This window comes from Thermobia domestica, chromosome 6 (genome assembly GCF_964235325.1).
Source record: "Thermobia domestica chromosome 6, izTheDome1.hap1.1, whole genome shotgun sequence".
Classification (NCBI taxonomy): Eukaryota; Metazoa; Arthropoda; class Insecta; order Zygentoma; family Lepismatidae; genus Thermobia; species Thermobia domestica.
Genome location: NC_137459.1, coordinates 146,465,150 through 146,488,430, shown reverse-complemented (window position 1 = coordinate 146,488,430; position 23,281 = coordinate 146,465,150). Strand labels below are relative to the sequence as shown.

Here is a 23,281-nt window from a genome sequence, read left to right as displayed (position 1 = left end):
TAAACTGGAATATGAATCACCGTAAAGCATTTAACATTCAAGGCACTCCCTCTCGAACAAAGAGTCCCGTACACCAAACGTGTGCACTAGCCACTAGGCCAATGTATTTCAGCATAGAACGTCTAACCAGACATAGCAAGAGTTTGGTTTGGAATTAAGTCATCAAATGACAATTTACACGATAAAATATTGAGACTGTTTTCATAAGAACTAAGAAAATATTGTATTGAATAATAAATAGTGTAGAAGAGATGAATAACTCTAGTAACAAGTTTTGTGATTACGCGATACTACGATGCAAACACATACATTTTATTCTGCTAGCCTTGAAGTTAATGGAAAACGATCGCCCATAAAAGAATAATTTTGCGTTCTGAATTGTACCAATACGGAAGGTGGAAGTCGAAACTGGCTTATTAATATAAACTATTGACCTATTAAAAATTGAAAGAACTTGAATAGTTCATAGTATAACAGAAAAGTAAAAATAATAGATGTGCGACTGGCGAATTGTATCCTCGTCACCAAAAGTGCCTTTACATCGCCGTGACGGGTATGTGACAGCGCAGTACACTAAGGAAGGGATGGTTGCATAAGAAATTGTGATTAATTTAAACAGTTTTTATTTTGACTACAGAAACATCGTAGGTATAGGGAGTAAAGGCACAGATTTGAAGCATCAGTACACTGTCATCTCTGGAAAGATTCGTATTCTCAGTTTTTCAATTTACTGTCTTATATGTTAAGTTAATAACTGCTAACAATTGCTACTAGCGCTTTTCACTCTTCAGGAATTTATTACGACATGTTCGCTAGACACTTTTCTAAGCTCTAAATGTGTGCGTGAATTATTTCATTCGCCTCACTGTCCTTATTTGAGAATGGAAACTGGTTACGCTGAACGAGAATATGTTTCGCTGTCGTAAAGGAAGAGCCATAATAAATATAAATAAGGTTCTTATTATTAAATAAAACACAGACGTATTTATTCTGTGTAGAGCACAATATTATACAGTAACTAAGCAACGTGATAATCACTAACACCAGCAGGATTTTTTTCCAACGGGAGGCGGGCAAACGACGAATATAGACTTTTTCGATTTATTGCCCTATATATATTAAGTTAAAATTCATAATATTTATAATTGATAGCACATATCGTCTTACTTTTTTAAAAAAATCGCCGCTGTAGTCTATTAGTCAGAAGATTCATCTCCCGATATGATGTAGAGAGAAGAGAAAGAATGAGATATGACCAGTAGCTTAACTAATTTTATTGCGCCAGGGATCGTTTAAAAATCGATTCACTCATATCTATCGCCTGCCCCAGGTATTTCAGCTGCTGCCTTATATATATATATATATATATATATATATATATATATATATATATATATATATATGGTTCTATGTCAGAAGATCAAGACAAAAGAACGAGGACAAAAGGACCAAGTCGAAACGACAACGGGCGAAAGGTCTCCGAAAAAAGTGACCGAGTCAAAACGGCCCTGCGTCAAATGGGCCCGGGTCAAATGGGTCCCGCGACAAAAAGGACCGCGAATCAAAAGGGTCCTGCGTCAAAACTTCCTGAGTAAATACGGCCCTGCGTCAAAAGAGCCCACGTCAAAATGTCTCCGGGTCAAAAGGCCAGGGTAGAAGGCCTCCGCGACAACAAAACCCAAGTAAAAGCGCCCCTCGGTAATAAGATCTCCGCGACAAAAGGGCCCTGTGCCAAAGTGGCCCTGAGTCAAAAGAAGCCGGGTCAAAAGGACCCGCCTCGAGAGGGCACGGGTCAAAACAGCGTCGCAACAAAAAGGCCCGAGTCAAAAAGGCCCCGCGTCAAAAGGGCCTGGTTTAAAAGAGCTCGACCTAAAAGGGCCCTGCGTCAAAAGAGCTTGGGTCAGAAGGACACCGCCTCAAAATGCTACGGGTCAAAACGGCCAAGCATGAAAAAGCCCTGGGTCTAAAGGTCTCCGCGACAAAAAGACCGGAGTCAAAAGGGCCCCGTGTTAAGAAGTCGAGTCAAAGGGGCCTGTGTCAAACGGACCGTGCCAAAAGGGGCCCCGCTACTAAAAGGTCTGAGTCAAAAATCCCGGGTCAAAAGATCTCCACAAAAAAGTGTCCGAGTGAAAACGACCCCGCGTCAAAAGAGCCCGGGTCAAAAGGATCCCGCGACAAAAAGACCCGAGTCAAAACGGGCTAGCGTCAAACGGTCAAAAGTAAAAGCGACCCCGAGTTAAAAGAGCCCAGGTCAAAAGATCTCCGGGTCAAAAAGATTCGGGTAAAAGGGCCTCGCGACAAAAGGCCCCGAGTAAAAACAGTCCCGGATCAAAAGATCTCCGCGACAAAAGGGCCCGAATCAAAACGGCCCAGCGTGAAAATGGTCCGGGCGAAAGGGCTCCGCCTCAAAAGGGCACGAATAAAAAGGCCCAGCGTAAAATAGGTCCGGGCGAAAGGGCCCCGCAACAGAAATGCACGAGTCAAAGAAACCCGCGTCAAAATAGCCCGATTAATACGGTTCCACATGTAAAAAGCCTGAGATCAAGGCAAGAGTGAAAATCAGGCATGCACAAGCGGATAGTATCCCATTAGTAAGTTGAACTGTTTGTGCAAAACAAGGAAAATATATGTAGTTATGAGTAACAAATAGTAAATTTGAATGGTGATATTAGTTTTGTTTGGTTGTTGATTGTTCTGCAACAATCACTATCTCTTTAGTCGTTCTCCATTAAAGTTTGCTTGCATTTCCGACTTTCTGAGTTAGTATTCTCGTGTTAGTATTCGTTAGCCTAATCAAACTTTGTCTATTATTGACTTCGCCTTAGTTCTTAAATTCCATTTCTACCCCTGGATCAAAGTATAAAATGAAAAATATTCTGTGGAAAAGATTAGTTTAATGTTGCTGTGAGAAGGCATATGTGGATCTGTATACAGGGCATTGGGACAGAACAAAAATAATGACATGCGTAGACGCATTGATTTGGAGTAGATTTTTATTCTGAGTACTATTTTTATAGGTAATATATTCTTGACACAGTGTATCATTTAAATCTACGCAGTACGTGAATCCCGCTATATTGCATATCACACAATATTATTTTAAATGTAAAAGATTATGATTTTACACTTCAACCTATGCTTGAATATTCCACAAATGAGAATGTGAACTCATTTTTGACACATCATCTGTTTGGGACAGGGTGTGCTATGTTTCACATATGTATCTAATAGAAAAATATATCGTGACAGGGCAGTAACAAAGAGACGCACAGACGGAGGAAAAGAAAATGTTACAATTTGGCATTGGTGTAGAAACAGCGTTAAATGATTTAGTGTACATCATGAAAGCCATCTTGAATTCCGTATATTGTATACCGCACAATATTTTGAAATGGAGTTAGATGCGTGTCACATAAATTGAAGCTACAATCTTCCTACAAACAACGTTTATCGTCCATTTCAAAAGCATTGGATTCTACATTACTTATTATTTCCGTAATCCTCCGAGCAAAAATACGCCACTATCATAAGAACCACGAGTTGTCCCGGTGTTATTCATAGCCAAAACCTCAACTAAAAAGAGGAAGTGAATCCTAAGCAAACTACAGGAAGGGTGTTGAAACAGCCGTACACACTTCCACTCGCTAATGGAAAAAGGAGAACAAAAATAGCCCCATGTTTTTTTTGCTTCTCAGTACTCATCTTTATAGGGAATATATACTTGACGCAGCACGTCATTTTAATCTACGCAATACGTGAACTGTACGCATTAAGGTGATAAATATTCGTGAAAAGTAAACAGAACGGCGTATTTTTATGTTGCTGTTGTTTTCTTCCGTCCCAGAAACTGACGTTAGTAGGTGCGCGGCAAATAAAATTGTCCCCTTGACTGAACGACTTGTAACAAGAGAGCATGGGTCTCACCTCTCATAGTTCAAATATTTGCAACTATACAGCGAGCTGCGTATGTTCTGTGTCTCTCCCTCTCTGTCCTTACCTGTAGCTGTGTTTGCGAAAATATTGTTTATTCATCGGGGTAAGGCACGACAGATTCAAGAGAAGCCCTTCGCCGCAGCGAGTGATGTCACACAAAGTAGTGACACGCAGGCGCAGAATGTGCTGGGCAGAGTTAGCCAGCTCAACACGAGAGTTTTTTTTAAAGAAACAAGCCGTTTTACAGAAATTTTTGTGAATCACTATATATATATATATATAAAGGTTTATTATTTTCCATAAGTAGAAGCTTTGCTTTGTATATACTTAAACACAAACAAAACTATTTGCTGAGCAAAACAATATATTCACATAAAAACTACATACGTGTTACAGTTTCGCCAACTAACACTTTTGCTTCATCAGACATTATATAAAGGTTGTTTCAAAACAACACTGACAACGTTTGGAAGGCGATTCCTGACACCAAGATAAGACAAATAGTACAGACCAACCTAGGTGCACAAATGTTTTCTTTCGGAGTGATAAGCTGTCGAAAACACGAAAAAAATGAATTTTAAAGGTCCATAGCCCAAAACCTATGAGACCTACAGTAGTCGGGTGAAGATTTCAGTTAGGAACTAGTAGGTACTCTATCCAAAACCACGTGTTTCAGAATCCTTTGGTACTTCCGCAACAAATTTTATAAACGGAATTTCGCTACGGGCATATAATTTGAAACACTCACCAATTACCTCTATAAAAATTGTCGCGGAAATACCGCAGTATTCTGAAGCACTGATATTTGGATAGAGCACTTGGGTATTTTTAAGGCGGGGCCTTTTTGACTCTGGGCCGTTATGACCCGTGCCACACTGAGGCGTTGTGCTTTTTCACCCGGGCTTTCTTAACATAGAGCCTTTTGACTCTGCCTCTTTACTGGCAAGGACCTTTTGACCCGTGCCCTTTTGAGGCGGGGTTCTCTTTGACCTGTTTTTTTACATAGGGGCCTTTTGAGTCGGGCTCTCTTCCCGCAACGATCTTTTGACCCAGGCATTTTTGACTAGGGGAACCTTTTGGACCGGAGCCGTTTTGACTCGGGCTTTTCTATCTTTGCCCTTTTGTCGGGCCTTTTTCACATTAAACCATATATATATAACGCAGCAGCTGAAATGCGTGCGACAGGGGGCGGGTATGAGTAAATCGATGATTCAGGGCGCAGTAAAATTAGTTACGACACTTTTCATATCTCCTTCCTTCTCTTCTCTCTACATTATGTCTGGAGATGAATGTTCCGACCAATAGCCTACAGGCGATTTTAAAAAATAAGACGATATACAATATCAATGATAAATGTTATGACTTTTAATATACATAGGGCAGTTATAACGACTTATCAAAAAGATAGTCGTAAACCTGGTTCGTTTGCTAAAATAAAAATTCGAAGTGGTAGTATTTCTTCCTCATGTAAAAATTAGCTTCGATATGTAAATACCATTAATCTCACCTTTTTAATAAATATGACAACGTCTATAAATGGTGTTAAACTGGTTTATTATTTGATATAACTTAAATATCCTTTTCTTTAAACTGTTAAGTACACAAACTCACTGACTAGGTAACCATAAAACATGTCCATATCAACAACTATCCCATAATAATCCACTTACATATATTAAAAACATTCTTCTTTTGTTAATAGGAAATTAACATTCTACTAAGTATAGTGCATATGTATGAGTACTTTCTGCCCAAGGTACAGGTAAATATTACTCAAGCCAAAGTATTTTGTTATATAAAATGTCGCTCGACAAAGGGACTGAATATAAAAGTCATGAGTAGGCTTGGCTTTTATCTTCAAGAACCACTGGTCCGTTTACATTAATGTTCATACATTACATATGTCCATCATATTTTAATCGCACCTTGTATATCTATTCATTATTTTTCACATATACATATATATATAAATACATTCATAACAAATCTTTCATTTCATCAATATTTATCTTTAATTACATTAATTATATTTATTTCATTATATTATTATTACATTTTTAGATAAATGTTCATGAGAATCTACAGCTGACATGGGTTTATCCCCTACCACATCAGCCGCGATTAGTTTAAATTCATACTCGTGTATGGTTCCAATAAGGTACACTGTACAGCACAATCGTGATTATGTCCCGTATTATTGTTCTGTACAGAAATTACTTCAATGCCTGGATCTTGATGCGAAGTGCCATCTCTTGTCCTTCCATTACGTCTATCCGCGTAGTTCGCTGTATTTCTGGAATTTCGCCATACATTACGTCGATTTTTAAATCTATTTTGACTATATGGTCTAATATATGAATTGCTACGATTAATTAGGTTAGGCGGATTCTCTACATAACCTTGTCTATTTTGCGTATTTTGATTGCTAGAGTATACTCGGCTTAGGTTAGGTTCTGTATTATTCACACTTCGGATATTTAAATTCCGAACAGGCACCAAATGATCTGAATTATTCTTATTTTTACCTATTCCTGATTGTGGATTCATGGCATGGTATTGAGTTTCGTAGCATTGGACAAGCATCAATAAATGGCTGAAACTCATACACTGTGTGGAAAATAAGATCTGTTGCAATTTAAATGGAAGCAAATTTCGAATCGATGCTATTATTCTCGATTCCGATTGCAAAGGATTAACGACCTTTAATTCGTTGTAGACATTTACAACAAACTCTACAATAGATTTGTGCAATCGAGGATTGAAGTGTTGATTTCTAAGGGTGGCATCTCTATTTGCCAGCAAAAAGTCATTTTCATAATTTGCGATCAATGCCGCTTTGAATTCCTCATATGTACTAATGTGATCACGTATTGCTTTAAACCATAAGGAACAAGGTGGGAGTAATACATGGGGTATTAATTTCATATACTGTGATCGATCAATACACATTATATTGCATTCGTCTTGGAATTTCTCTAAGAAAGAAGTAGCATTCTCATTACACTTACCACTGAATTTGCTCATAGCTCGAATTTCACTCATGTTAACACTTAATTTTACCTTCTTTTTCTCATTCCTTGTTCTTGTTGAGTGATAGTTCCTATCCGTGATATGCTGTGTCGTCACACCATCTATGTTTCGCTCATCAGTACTCTTCGGACAACTTTCTTCTAGTATAATATCTTCATCAGACCCCGGCGAAGGCGAGTTCATCTCTGGTGAGTGGGGCAACTCAAAGCGATCACTACCCAAGTTATTACGGTAAATGTTGTCTTTAGCCTGTAACGTTCTAATCTCTTCTTGAATAGTAGCTAATAACTGTGTATTTACACGTATGTTATTAGAATTGTTGCTAACCTGGATCTTTTGCTGTTTAATGGAAGATTCTATTACTTCTAAATCCTTTTTTATAGCACTAATTTCTTGGTTTTGTTGATTGTGCTTTTCTTGACAATCATCAGATATCCTTTTCAACTTTTCCTCGAACTGTGAGGATATGTCGTTCACCACCTGGACAATTGCCTGTTTCGTTTCATCTGATTTCTGTTCTATCCGTCTACTTAATTCTTCATATTGCTTGTTAGCTTCGTCAAACTTCAGTTCTATCTTATGTTCCATGGTCTTGTTAGATTCGTTGAATTTCTGTTCCATGGTCTGCTTTAATTCTTCATTTTGTTTGTTAGCTTCGTCGAACTTCTGTTCCATTCGTCTACTTAATTCTTCATTTTGCTTGTTAGCTTTGTCAGACTTTTGCTCTATGGTCTGCTTTAATTCTTCATTTTGCTTCTTTATCTCGGTAGACATCTGCATTAATTGTCGCTGTAAAGCTAACAAGATATCTTCCGATGTCAATCCTGGTGTTACACTAGTCTCATCGCTGTCACTAGTATTTGATTCCTGCTGCATTGTTTCGTTGTCCATTTTTCTTATGATTACTTTACCACTTCGCAATATGGTTAAGTTCGTATTCATTAACTGTAGTAAAAGTAAATTCAACCTTACTCTTCTTCTTCCGGAACTGAATTTACAAAGTCCCGGGTGAGGTAAACCAAATTTTTACAACGACTTATCAAAAAGATAGTCGTAAACCTGGTTCGTTTGCTAAAATAAAAATTCGAAGTGGTAGTATTTCTTCCTCATGTAAAAATTAGCTTCGATATGTAAATAACATTAATCTCACCTTTTTAATAAATATGACAACGTCTATAAATGGTGTTAAACTGGTTTATTATTTGATATAACTTAAATATCCTTTTCTTTAAACTGTTAAGTACACAAACTCACTGACTAGGTAACCATAAAACATGTCCATATCAACAACTATCCCATAATAATCCACTTACATATATTAAAAACATTCTTCTTTTGTTAATAGGAAATTAACATTCTACTAAGTATAGTGCATATGTATGAGTACTTTCTGCCCAAGGTACAGGTAAATATTACTCAAGCCAAAGTATTTTGTTATACAGTAAATCGAAAAACTCTAAATCGGTCTCTTCCCCCTCGTTGGAAAAAATCCTGCGGGTGTTAGTGATTATCATGTTGCTTAATTACTGTATTATATTGTGCTATATAGGGAATAAATACTTTTGTGTTTTATTTAATAATAAGAACCATATTTACATTTATTACGTCCCTTGCTTGCCAACAGCGAAACATATTCACGTTCAACTTAATCAGTTTCCATTCTCAAATGAGAACAGTGAAGTGAATGAAATAATTCACGCCCACATTTAGGACTTAGAAAACTGTCCTGCGAACATGTCGTAGTAAATTCTTGAAGAGTGAAAAGCGCTAGTAGCAGTTGTTAGCAGTTATTAACTTAACATATAAGACAATAAATTGAAAAACTGAGAATACGAATCTTTCCAGAGATGACGGTGCGCTAATGCTTCAAATCTATGACTTTACTCCCTATACCTACGTTATTTACCTAGTCAAAGTAGAATCTCTTCAAAATTAATCACAATTACTTATGCAACCATCCCTTCCTTAGTGTACTGTGCGGTCACATACCCGTCACGGCGATGTAAAGGCACTTTTGTTGACGAGGATGCATAACAAAACAACAATAACAAATCTCTATTATACTGGTTTCGATATATTGTCGAGCTTCTGATTTTGATTATTGAATTCCATTTTCTTTAACTCTAAGTGTGGAGTTGTTTTCTTACCTGACAGTCGTCTCTTACCATAGGCGGTGGTTGAAATGGTGGTAGTGGTAGGAATGGAACCTGCAAATATATTAGAAATTGAAAATTAGTTTGGTTTCAATTCTATTAAGAGACAGAAATTGATTTGAATCAAACAATTTATAATGACATGTTTAGAGAAATTGAAACTTGTGTTTTCTATATTTGAACTTAAACATTTCATGAAAGCTTCTTTCTTAGCCTCTCTCACACAGATTAGATACTGTACATTATCATTTTCTATACGTATGCCAATGTGTCTGTATCACCATCATTCATTGTGTGTAGGCCTATGTGTGTATAAAGTATACAAAATATTGCCCTGACCATACACTGCATATATCCAAACCGCCATGATAGATGTACATAGGTATCCGAATCCTACAGTAATTGTTATGTGTCAATGCATAGGAGGAACTACACCAGATGCTGGAGTTAGTGTGTCTGTTTGTGGGTTTGTACGACCATTTAACGGAACTGACATTGTTACACCTTGCGAGGCTAAAGCAATGACTAGACATACAGATGCCTGCAAAAATTTAATTGAAAGTCTCGTTGTGTTAATTAATACGGTTATAAAAACTATTCACGTGTCAGCTATTTTATTTGACGTCATCAAACACTATTCAAAGTAGATAGTAGGCGAAACAGTTACACGTTAGTACCATTGACATACCATGTACTGTTTTGCTCGCTAAGTAGTTAACCAAATTTAAGTCGACAGAGAACAAAACTAGTAACATTGAAAATGTTGCAGATGATTGCAAAATGCAGCTTCATCGGTTGAATTATGTTTCCCGAAGTTATTCTTGTACAGTTTTGTTAAATTTCTTTTAGACTTATACGCCTACCCAGGAGTGCATTGACTCCATGAAAAGAGCGGTGCAGATTTATGGAGGACTTTATATCAACTAATCCTAGCACTCACAACTTATGTTCAGTATGGTTTCCATAAAATACATATTCCTCTTGTTTCGTTTTTTCCACCAGATAACTACGAGTAGTACATTGTTTATTCGTGTTGTTTTCAGTTCTATCTCCTACTTTATCTGAACGCCGAAACTTTGAATAGGGTAATGCACATCTCTGATATTCGCTTCTAAATTAGCCTTCTTGAATTTCATAGCTGATGTCCGTTAAGGAATTGCGGGTTCGTGGATTTAATAATACCAAGGATAAATTGTATGATTTGAACGTAATTCGCAACATACCTAGGTATATTTTGAATCTGTATAATTGATGTTGTATAATGAAAAATGCGAAAGAAATTTCCAGACGACACGAGGAAAGCTTTCCAAAAAGTTAGACGAGAATTTGACAAAAGTTTACGAAGGTTTCCTCGTCTCGTGACAGTAGAGAATCCGGCTGGTCATTGCCTCTCATATAAGAAAAAAATTTATTTTTTAAGATAATCTTCATTTAATTTTCTTATCAAAACAAACTGTACTCAAACTATTTGTATTCAAATTTGAACAATAAAATTAAACATTTGCAGTATACTTGAAACTCATATTAAAAGGCAATTTAAGTTTATTTACGTAAGGGGCCGCGGTGGCTCAGTGGTAGAGCGTTCACCTACCTCTAGGGTGCATAGGGTTCAATCCCTGCTCCCACAAAGTGAGCTTTGTGGTGGACAAACACTGTGTACATCGATTTCCTTGGGGTTCTCCCGTTTCCTCCCACTTTCTTCATTTTACCATTTTATTCATTTTTCATCATCACCGGCATAACCGTGGGACGTAAAATTCAAAGATTTCATTTCATTTTTTATTTACATATGCTCTAAAATCTGTCACACATTTACTCACTTCGTTTATTTTCGATATTGCTCTTTTTCATTGTAAATTTATTAGTACACTCTTTCTGTTATACAGTGTGAATAAATTAAAAATGTTGAATCAGTCGTTCACAAGCTCTATAAAGTCTACAATTGAGATGACACTTTATTATCTCTGCAGAACATGAGTGCTTTCGCTGCAGTGTTGATAACAACTATGGAGCATTTTATCTTTCTAAATTTGAAACATGCAGGTGTTCATTGCTAATGTTGAAAACAATCTTTGATTCTCGTAAGAAGCTAATTAATTTCTCCACACTACTAATTTTCTTATCCGCGAGAAAAAATCCCTCATCTTCAAAATGGCTTATTACTAGGTTTATCAAGTGAGGAGCATCTGTAAAAACAAACATTCCTCGTGATTCATCGTATGGGTTTTGGTACATCGTATTTTCGATAGATGTGCCCAGCCTTCCCATCAAGAACAGTTTGTGCAATTTAATTCGAACACTTCTGTAACTATCACATTATTGTGATTATATTCAATGAGAAAAAGCGGAAAGCCTATTACTTATAGCAAAAATAAAATAAAATAAAATAAAAAATAACAGAATTTTCTTCTACATGCAACACGAGCGCTTTCAGAAGATGCAACTTCCGTCTTCAGCCTGTGATAGACTTCGAAAAGGATAAAAAACATAAAGGAAGGTTTAAAAATGGTTAAAAGGTTAGGATATTTAAAAAAAAATCTTCTGCCAAACATTTAAATACACGGGAATAGAAACTCACTGACATTGTACACTGCTGCTCACTGTTTTCCGTTCTTGCTTTCCAAATGGTGAAAGTACGTAGTGAAAAGATTACTCGAAATAATATTTATTTCTCCTCTATCCAGGTTAAGTGAGGGCCTGTCTTTGTGAATATAGTATGATGCTTTAATTTTTCGTTACTGTTTTCTGTTATTGCTTTCCAAATGTTGAAAGTATGTAGTGAAAAGATTACTCCAAATAATATTAATTTCTCCTCTACCCAGGTTAAGTGAGGATTAAACGGGTTAATATGGTACAAACAGATACAACAGGAGATCGTCGGCACCCACTATCAACCAACAACAAATGCCGTAACTGACAGATGGATTGGTGTCCCTTTGGTTCAACATTTTTCAGCAGAAATCAAGAAGATTCTGCAAAGACACAACATCAAAATTTCAGAAGTTCCTCTAAAATCTACAAATAAATACATAACCAACTTTAAAGCATTTTTACTGACCCTTTAGAAAGCAGTGGCGACTATCGAGTGAAACGTCAGTGTGATAAAGTTTATATAGGTCAAACAAAAAGGTACATTTGTACTAGAATAACTGAGCACGTTTGTACCTCGAAATCTTGGAAACCGCAATAGTTATCCAATCTAGAAATGCATCTTAAAGATTATAACCATCATATCGTGGAATAATGTTTAATTGAAAAAGCAAAAACAGCAACGGAAGTAAAAATTAAAGAATCATATTATATTCACAAAGAAAGGCTCTCACTTAACCTGGATAGAGGAGAAATAAATATTATTTGGAGTAATCTTTTCGCTACATACTTTCATCATTTGGAAAGCAAGAACAGTAAACAGTGAGCAGCAGTGTACAATGTCAGTGAGTTTGTATTTTCGTGTGTTTTGACGTTTGACAGAAGATTTTTTTTTTTTACATATCCTAACATTTTAGCCATTTTTAACCTTCTTTCATGTTTTCTATCGTTTTTCAAGTCTATCACAAGCTGAAGAAGGAAGTTGCATCTAACGAAAGCGCTACTTGTTGCGTGTAGAAGAAAATTCTGCTACATACTTCTGTAACTTGTTTATAGCCAGTGTTTTAATTGCTTTTATAACTGACTACAAAGTGGATGTAGTCGTTGCTTGTCGAAATCATAATAAATTGACTGCATACACTTCTCACACAATACTCGAGCCATTATTACATGCACTAATTAATGTGAAACCATTACTAGTTCATATTTTTGTCAAATGAAATATGTCCATTTGTTTTCATTTCATCAAATGATATGACAGTCAACTTTTCTAGTTCTGTTGTGTTTCTCCTTTTGCCTTACAAAATATACAATAATATTTACACAGGAAAAAAGTAGACGATATTATATTGCAAATTAATCAAATGGTTTGAGAAAAATAAAACATAGAAAATCTTAAACATATAACTTGTCAACTGAGAGTGCGCGAGAATGGTTTCTTATTCGGAAGGTCAGTGATTTGATGTTAAGTGTGACGTCACGCTAAAAGGCAGGCAGCGCATGGTTTTACCTTCTTTATTTCTATCATGATTTAAGACAAATATGACTACAATCGTGACTGCTTGTCATACAACCGTGCAGCAGGATATCAAATTACGCAGCAGTATGACCAAAATACCTGTCTAAACAGTTGTTTGTATGGCCGCTCGGAGTTGTTACATGTGCTTTAAAGTTATTACTACATATTTTGGTTTAGTTTGGTTTGATTTAGTTTAACGTACCACAGTTATGCCTACTAGGCTAAAGAAGACGTAGACCTACTGATTATAGTGGAATCCGAACCACTTTTTTTCGTTCAACTGTACGTTCGCCGGCAATCGAACCCGGGACAACGCGAACCGAAGTTAAGAGTGCTAGCTACTCGAACAAGCGGGAGTTCAACTATGTATATTGAACACCCAGTATGACATGTATGGAATGTTACTTGAGCGTCATAATACTATCATTACCATCTGTTATCACTTTCACCTTGTGTATCAACATTGGACAGATATGTAAATTTCTAGTGGATATTCTTAAATGCGATTACCTCTATATTTGAAATTGAAAAATGCAGTCTTTCTCCTAAATAGGGTTTCATATTTAATATAGTATTTGATTACTAAGCTTTGAACGAGATAAATCGTTTAGTAGAAACCTACAAGAAGAGTAGAGTAGTGATATATGCATACATAAGTGATAATCCCAAACAGTTGTTTAATTTTATCAGGATATGTTTAGTTCATAAAAATTATAATATTTTAAATGTTAAATATATCGTTATTTTCTTACATGCCCTTGCATCTGTGGAAAGGGCAGATGTACATTTACTAGAGAATACTGAAAGGAAAAAAAACTCTAATATAAATAAAATATATTAAATTAAGAAATTTAGAAATCATGAAGGACACTATTGGGCTGGTGAGATTGAAATGTGTAAAACACAGAGATTGGAAAGAGACTCTCATACTGAAAAACTTGATCGAAAGACTATATATATAGTATGGCGCTAAATTCGTTGTACAAAAGCAGGGGAGTGATTCCTGAGAGTAAAACAAACAAAAAAGTTCCCACAAACATAGGACGAAAACCCCATCGTTTACGTGTTATAGGCTGCCGAAAACATGAAAAAAAATGAATTTTAAAGGTCCATAGATCCAAAACTATGAGACCTTCCGGGTCAAAACTTCACTTAGGAACTAGTATGTGCTCTATCCAAAAATACATGTTTTAGAATCCTAAGGTACTTACGCAATTATTTTTATGGAGGTAGTTGGAGAGTACTTTATATCATAGGCCCGTAGTCATACTCCCTTCCTTGAAAATTGTTGTGGAAGCACCTCAGGATTCTGAAACACGCACTTTGTATACTTCACATACCAGTTTCTAAGTGAAATCTTGACCCGACCAAGGTAGGTCCCATAGGTTTGGAGCTACGAACCTTTAAAATTCATTTTTTCATGATTTCGGCAGCCTATAACACGTAAACGAGGGGTTTTTCGCCCTATGTTTATTGGAACCTTTTCATTTGTTTTACTCTCAGAAATCACTCCTCTGCTTTTGTACAACGAATTTCGCGCCATACTGTATATATATGATGTATTCTCAATGTCCACAGAGAAGTGCTTAATGTATCATGACTGACCAAAATTCTACGGAAAGCTTTTGCTTTTCCAGTATTCGTCATCCTGATTTTTAAAATTATGCAAGTAGTTACATACCCCATAATAAAATCCAAGCATGGGTGTTCCTGGTCCCTGTACCATTGGTTCCTGTACATAAAAGAAAATGTAGAACTAATTTGGTTTCAGAAAAATTACAACATACACATTCATTTCTTTACTTATAGTTAGTAATTAATATTCATTTGTCAATGACAACCCTATGTTTTAAGCACGATACCTGACTAAACAACTTTCTCACTTCCAAGAATGCATATTTAAATTATTTTAAAGAAATGATTAGCCAAATTGTTAGAACTACGAAAACAAATTTTATTAAATTTGCCTCTGAATGAGTTTTCGCAAAGTTGACATCTTGCAAAATTTATTTGTTGTGCCTGAGAATGTGGATTTACTTACTACAAATAGTAAAATTACTGTATCAAAGTGATTTGATTTTCGAGTTTTACTGTAGCCAATACCTTAATGCCAGCATACTAGAGAACCGAAGTAATAGTCGAAGAAGTAAGCTGTAGATATATTCTATAAATACAAAGCTGCAGTTGTCAAACTTAGTGTCCTTAAACACTGCAATGTACTTGTATATGTTATGTTCGGGTTGTAAAGTAAAGCGCTTCCACTATCTCGCTCTATTTGCGCCATAATTACTAGTTCCATTCAAGTAAATAACAATTGTATAATCTATGATACTCAAATCCCTAAGATACTATAACATACTGTTACGTCACCAGTTCAAGTGTAACGTCCTACTTTCCTGTGTTTTATTATCTATACTGAACTTTTCTGTTTCTTTCTTACAATATCACCAGGAAGTCACCATTATTTGTCCCTCAGCCTCTTTCAACTCTTCCTCCCGGTAATACACCTTGAATCCTTTCAAACGGATAATATATACGTATTCTGTGACATAAAAAGTATTTAATATCAAAGTTCATAAATTTATGCCCAACTGAACACCAACTTGCTATGTTGTTATAGAAAGTGCCTTTCGCGTGGAAGATCCTGGTTTGAATCTTGGTGAGAGTTCGTGGTTCGGATTCAACTTTAAGCTATAGATTCTCGATCACAGTAGCTCCGATAATGAACGCAACGCTAAACTTCAAATAAACCGATCAATCAACTTCATGCTCAACTATTCAAACGAACAATTCAATAATTCTAAAATATTCCCCTCTTTCTCATTGTGATAGAATTTTTAAAACAAGTAAAAGTAAATTATATACACAGGCTATTCATGTTCTGTAGTTTTCCTCTATATTAACCCCTCCAATAAAAGGTCCCATTGTGTTTGGGTGTGACTATGTCCATATAACAAAAGGAGTTGTACGATTTACTTTTCTATCAGAGCTGAATGTTCACCGTCATAGTTTTTTTTAACGCGTCTTCAAGTTTAGGGCGTCAGAACTGTAGTCGCAAAAAAATCCCTAACGTGGAAGGCAAGAAGACGAGTTTCTCGTCCGATAATGGAGTATCATTTTTTAACCTGACAGGAATTTGGTGCAGTCCGTGGGTATAGATCCATCCCAATCAGCTGTCGGTAATACGTTGCTATAAAAATTTGAATTCATTGAATAGGCAGATTCATAGCACCAAATCTTCAACACAGACATTTACTCACAGTTGTAAGCCTATGACGACAAATCCATTTTAAAAGTCTTGCTTGACAAATTCAAAACATGTGTTTTCTTTAAAATAATGAACTTTGCAATATTACTTGACAAACACAGCAAGAAGGTAATGAATATGGATCCGAACTCCTTCAGCATCCACAGTATTTACCCGACTTGGCACCTATGAATTGCAATTTCTTCTCTGCACTATTGAAACACACAACAACGACGATCATGTACTCATCACAATTCTGTTATGCTTTTCTGTTACATAACAATTCTGTTACAGTCATTTACTCAGTCACAAAGCTGTTATGCTTTGTCTCAATTGTGTTACGCCTATGAAGAATACGTTGTTTTACAATACATGCGTCAGATAAGTTTGAGAACAACAAACGGAAAATATAGTCACGTGCAAATGGAATTTTCAACGAACATGAAATGTCATCCCGTTACCATGCATCCTTCCGAGTCAATCCAAAATATTACACCTGATTCTCGTACATTGACTAATTGATTGACACATAGCATTTGTACTGCACTGAGACTACAAACAGAGTGAAACTACAGCTTAACACGGCACCCGAATCATATGTTCTCTCACCGGAATCTAAACAGGTCTCCCATCTAACGACACAAGAATTCAAAATATTTAGTCACGAGGAACATCTATGAACATTCGTAGCATCAATTGCACACGTCACATTGCTCAGGAAAATACAAACCAAAAAAAAAATTTTTTTTCTCAAATTGGAAATAATCATTAACAATAAGAACTATCAACTTAATATATTATTTATATCAAAAATATGAATGTTTGTTGATTAGATTAAAGTTTATGATTGCTTTAATTATAGACGCAGTGTAAAACGTGGATGCACAGTTTAAAGTGGAATCTGAATCATCATAATGCATTAAAAATTCAAGGCTTTCTCTCTCGAGCTCACAACCCCATGCACAAAACTGGTGCAGTAGCCACTAGGCCAGTATATTTCAGCGTAGAACGTCTTACCAGACACGTAAGTGTTCACTGTGGAACTAAGTCATCAAATGGCAATTTACAGGGTAAAATATTGAGGCCGCTTTCATAAGAAATACGGAAATATTGTAATGAATAATAAATAATATAGAAGAGATTAATAACTTTAGTAACAAGTAATGGGATTACACGATACTACTGAACACACACATATTTCATTCTGCTAGCATTGAAGTCAGTGAAATATGAACACCTATAGAAGGATTATTTTCCGTTTTGAATTGCATGAATACGGAAGTTTATAGTAGTATGAATATCAATTATTCAACTACCAAAACATGAAGGAACCTGAATAATTCACAGTAAAAAGGTAAATCTAACAGAAGTGTGACTGGAGAATTGTATATAACAAAATAACAATTGCAAAATTTTTAGGAATAGTGAGTAACACAAATCACGATTATACTGGCTTCCCACAGGACAAGATACAATGTGACGAATCTGATTTTGAATATTCATTCCTATTGTTTTTAAATTCTGAGTATAGAGTTATTTTGTTACCTGACAGTCATCTCTTACCATAGGTGGTGGTGGTAGTGGTGGTAGTGGTGCTGGTTCGAAAGGCATCTGCAAAAATTTGAGAAATCGAAAATTAGTTTGCTATTGAAAGTATTAAGAGACTGAAATTCATTTGACACAGGCGATCTATAATGACATGTTTAGAGAAATTGAAAATTGTCTTTGCTCTATTTGAACTTAAACATTCTACGGAAGCTTCTTCCTTGGCCTCTCTCACACAGGTAGATACTGTACTATAGGGCGGGGCGAACTTCAAGAAATGTAAACAGAAGCTTTTGTCTCTAGTTCTAAAAGTTGATACAGGTAAAGATAATTTCGTAAGTAAAATTTCAGATTTTTATCTTTTGATTTAAGTGTCCCAACTTTGAGTTAACAATGAAGCTATTATTGGCATATGATAAAAAGTAGTTCTTTTTCTGTTCAATAGGTTTATTGTTCTAAAACATGCATTATTTTTTTTAAAGAAGTATTACTTAACTATGTGCTTTCAGAAACGCATGCTTAGTATCCAAATTTCCAAATTTCCTTCTTGATTCCTCGGATGAAGCAATCATTCCATGTCTGGCTTTATGACCAAAACCTTTTGTGGAAACCCTGGAAACTTCTTTTACGACTTGTTCAACTTCTTGCGAATGTCATTGAATTCCTATAAATTCCGGTGGTTCTATTTCAATCTTTGCCAGCAATTCTTCATCTGACATTGAGTTTACAAGTGGAGGTGGCGTTGTGACGGAAGCATCCCAATGAATCATCTTGTAGTAGTTTTCTGCTTCGAGATGAATCATAATATTTGATTTACAAACTTTTCTCACTCCCGCTTGACTGGTCGTTCTTGCAACAACAATCTTGTTTACTGCATCTTTTCTTACTTTAATGTCTGGATCTACAAGAGCTGCAAGAAGAATATTTTCACTGTGGGCAAAATAACCACTTAACTTTAGAGACCTTATTGCAGCTTCTTTCATCTCACTATCGGGTAAATTTCTAAATTTCTCCAAAATAAAATAAAAGTTACGTGGTCCTCCTTCTTTGTTAGTTGTCCTCCATCTGGTCTAAATAGTCTGGTTTCATCTATGCGCCCATCAAACCCAACACAAATTAGCCTGCGCAAGTCAAACGAACGAGATTCTGCTCCCTTGTCTCTCCAATAAATTCGCTGTCTCCGCAACTTTGTTGATTCTAGTATATTTTCCGGTTTATCCAGTTTCAGGTCTTTCAGGCATGCATTAATTAATTTGCAAGCATCTCGGTTACTAACGCCAGTTCTTTCCATCATTTGGCTGAGGTTTGGGTACTGATGCCTATTTTATGCTGGCCATTTTTCGGAATCTGTGTCTTCAGAGTCGGATGTGCTTGCTTCATAAGGTGATTCATCTTCCAAGGCCACACCACTTGCTTCATTTTCTTCCATAAAGTTCAACTGACAGGCAGTAGTTTTAGTCGTAGTTAGGCTTTGCAAATGCTTTTTCCTAAACTGCTCTTCTTGGTCCTTCCTCTCTGCTTTTTTCTGAAGTGACCTCGAAAAAATCTCGTAAATCGAACCGATTACCATTTTCCTACCCGAAGTCTGATCTACCCAGAAATTCCACTCAATTTGTGGTACTTCTATGGCGCATTTACACAACTGTCTGTCCATTATTTTGTTTCTAACACACTTGCAAGTACAGATATCAAATACTTGCATAGGGTAATGCACATCTCTGATATTCGCTTCTAATTTAGCCTTCTTGAATTTCATAGCTGATGTCCGTTAAGGAAATGCGGGTTCGTGGATTTAATAATATCAAGGATAAATTGTATGATTTGAACATAATTCGCAACATACCTAGGTATATTTTGAATCTGTATAATTGATGTTGTATAATGAAAAATGCGAAAGAAATTTCGAGACGACACGAGGAAAGCTTTCCGAAAAGTTAGACGAGGATTTGACAAAAGTTTACGAAGGTTTTCTCGTCTCATGACCAACAGTAGAGAATCCGGCTGGTCATTGCCTCTCATATAAGATTTTTTTCTTTTTTTTAGATAATCTTCATTTAATTTCCTTATCAAAACAAACTGTACTCAAACTATTTGTATTCAAATTTGAACAATAAAATTAAACATTTGCAGTATACTTGAAACTCATATTAAAAGGCAATTTAAGTTTATTTACGTAAGGGGCCGCGGTGGCTCAGTGGTAGAGCGTTCACCTACCTCTAGGGTGCATAGAGTTAAAACCCTGCTCCCACAAAGTGAACTTTGTGGTGGACAAACACTGTGTGCATCGATTTCCTCAGGGTTCTCCCGTTTCCTTCCACTTTCTTCATTCCATCATATAATTCATTCCTCATCATCATCGTCTCCTTTAGCCTAACCGGCATAAGCGTGGGACGTAAAACTCAAAGATTTCATTTCATTTTTTTATTTACATATGCTCTAAAATCTGTCACACATTTACTCACTTCGTTTATTTTCGATATTGCTCTTCTTTCATTGTAAATTTATTAGTACACTCTTTCTGTTATACAGTGTGAATAAATTAAAAATGTCGAATCAGTCGTTCACAAGCTCTATAAAGTCTACAATTGAGATGACACTTTATTATCTCTGCAGAACATGAGTGCTTTCGCTGCAGTGTTGATAACAACTATGGAGCATTTTATCTTTCTAAATTTGAAACATGCAGGTGTTCATTGCTAATGTTGAAAACAATCTTTGATTCTCGTAAGAAGCTAATTAATTTCTCCACACTACTAATTTTCTTATCCGCGAGAGAAAATCCCTCATCTTCAAAATGGCTTATTACTAGGTTTATCAAGTGAGGAGCATCTGTAAAAACAAACATTTCTCGTGATTCATCACGAACTCTCACCAAGATTCAAACCAGGATCTTCCACGCAAAAGGCACTTTCTATAACCACATAGCCAAGTTGGTGTTCAGTTGGGCATAAATTTATGAACTTTGATATTAAATACATTTTATGTCACAGAATACGTATATATTATCCATTTGAAAGAATTCAAGGTGTATTACCGGGAGGAAGAGTTGAAAGAGGCTGAGGGACAAATAATGGTGACTTCCTGGTGATATTATAAGAAAGAAACAGAAAAGTTCAGTATAGATAATAAAACACAGGAAAGTAGGGCGTTATACTTGAACTGGTGACGTAACAGCAATTTCTTCTCTGCACTATTGAAACACGCAGCAACGACGATCATGTACTCATCACAATTCTGTTATGCTTTTCTGTTACATCACAATTCTGTTACAGTCATTTACTCAGTTACAGAGCTGTTATGCTTTGTCTCATGAATACGGAAGTTCATAGTAGTATGAATATCAATTATTCAACTACCAAAACATGAAGGAACCTGAATAATTCACAGTAAAAAATAGAGATGCAAGGGCTCGGAAAAAAACCGGCTTTTTTGGAAAAAAACTCGGTTTTTTCTGCTTCGCTTTTTTGCTTGGGAAATTTTGGGCTTTTTTGAAAATTCTGCATTAAATTGATAAACCAGATTTTGTTTCTCTTCTCTACAACACAAAAAGTCATTTAATTAGTGGTTGATGCCGATAATAATATAAAACCTCGAAAATAAACCATGAATTTCGAAAAGATATTTCAAACAGTTTTACTTCTCAACATATTTACATTATGAATTCCAAAGGATTAACCAATGTATATAATAAGATTTCTTTTAACCTCCTACATGCAAAAGTAAGCAGAGTTGGCAAGAGCCATGGTTGTTTTTGAAAATGCCAAAAACCCGTTTTTTGTGGGGAGTTTAAACTGGGCTTTTTTGGTTTAAACCAGGTTTTTTTGGGTTTAGATATTTTGCTTTATGTATTTATATTACATATTGATACAAATAAGTTTGTTTCGCCTTGGTGTTACTATGCAACAACGGGGTTATGCTGGAAGAGGTCACATAAGCTTAAAGAAGTCCGGTCAGTAAATTTCTTAAATTGAGAAAATTCCGCCCTAGCCATCGGGAAAATCCCGTCATTACTCTAAATGTAGAGATGTAAATGAGCGAACTTTTCAGGCGAACTTTCATTTTCGAAAGTTCGTTTCCGAACTTTTCATAAGCAGCTTTTCCCGAACTTTCGCTTTCTTTTATTTACTAATTAGCGACACTCATTTTTATAATAACTTATTCTGAACATAGTGTGATGACTGTGAGCTAGCTATGTGGTATAGTTATTTACACCATAATGATACAAGATGGACTGACACATATTGACATTATACATGATATGGATAAACACGTAAAACACATTATTGTATCTGAATCAGTGCTTTCCACAAAGAAAAAAATATTAAATAAAATGATTAATTTTGTATTGGTAATGCGTGAGTTCATGATATAAACTTGTTTGTGCAAGTCAAATTTAAGTTTTCGGTTGTCAGCATCATGTAACATTGAAGGTTTCTGCCGAAAACATACTGTTTTATGATATAGGCTTGAAATTTGAAATACATGCTTGTAACGGTCCGTAACGTCTTTTGAAAAAATGTGAAAATTATGTAATATTAGAGAAAAAATCTAAAATAAATTTACTTCGAATTTCAATATAGCCATGTTATATACCAGAATGTCTGTAATTTTACAGGGATTTTTTAAATGGACAATTTAAAAAAATTCGGCGAACTTTCGCGCGAACTTTTCAAGTTTGAACTTTTCATGAAATTTTCCAACACTATCTAAATGTAAAACAATAACGGAAAAAATCCTGTTATTGCTTTGCATGTAAAATTTAAAGGTCAACGTATCATAATCAGTACGCTAAAACTGAGGTATTAAATTACAAATTTAGTGCGTACATATCATTGAAAGTACAATCCAAGCTAATGTTGGAAGCTACGTAGGCAATCGATAAATTTTGTCAATTTATATCAGTATATTTAAGCAACCTTGGCTTCTTTATAAAACAACAGGCATTCAGGCATGCAGAAATATACAATTTAGTTTCGTTTCGTACGTTCAGGCTTAACATCCTTACGTAATACCGAGGTTATCAAGGAGAAGACTTTCGCTTAAAGTGACATCCGAACCGCTACTTTGTTTACGCATGAAAGAAGGGTTGTGGTTCGACCGAGAATTGAACATGGGACACCTTGATTAAAAGGTGAAAAGGAAATAAAACTAATGCAGATGGTTTGATGTATGGAAACGTCACCATGAAGTTCACACGATTCGCATTTTTCGTACCTTTTATTTTTTTCGGTTTAAACCAGTTGTTTATTTAAAAAAAAAGAAGAA

At 35.7% G+C, this 23,281-nt stretch overlaps 1 protein-coding gene across 6 annotated transcripts in view; it reads right to left on the bottom strand.

Moving 5' to 3' along the window:
- LOC145688249 (uncharacterized) overlaps positions 1–23,281 on the bottom strand; it is a 277,974-nt gene that overhangs the window by 171,759 nt on the left and 82,934 nt on the right. For 4 of the 6 annotated variants that reach the window (XM_081762192.1, XM_081762195.1, XM_081762193.1 and 1 more), the window contains exons 16-18: positions 18,035–18,082; positions 14,906–14,956; positions 9,111–9,170 (exon numbers count right to left, since the gene is read on the bottom strand). In XM_081762192.1, the coding sequence (XP_081618318.1) occupies positions 9,111–9,170; positions 14,906–14,956; positions 18,035–18,082 (159 nt within the window). The remainder of the gene's footprint in view (positions 1–9,110; positions 9,171–14,905; positions 14,957–18,034; positions 18,083–23,281) is intronic. The other 2 variants (XM_081762194.1, XM_081762196.1) reach the window with 1 other exon arrangement.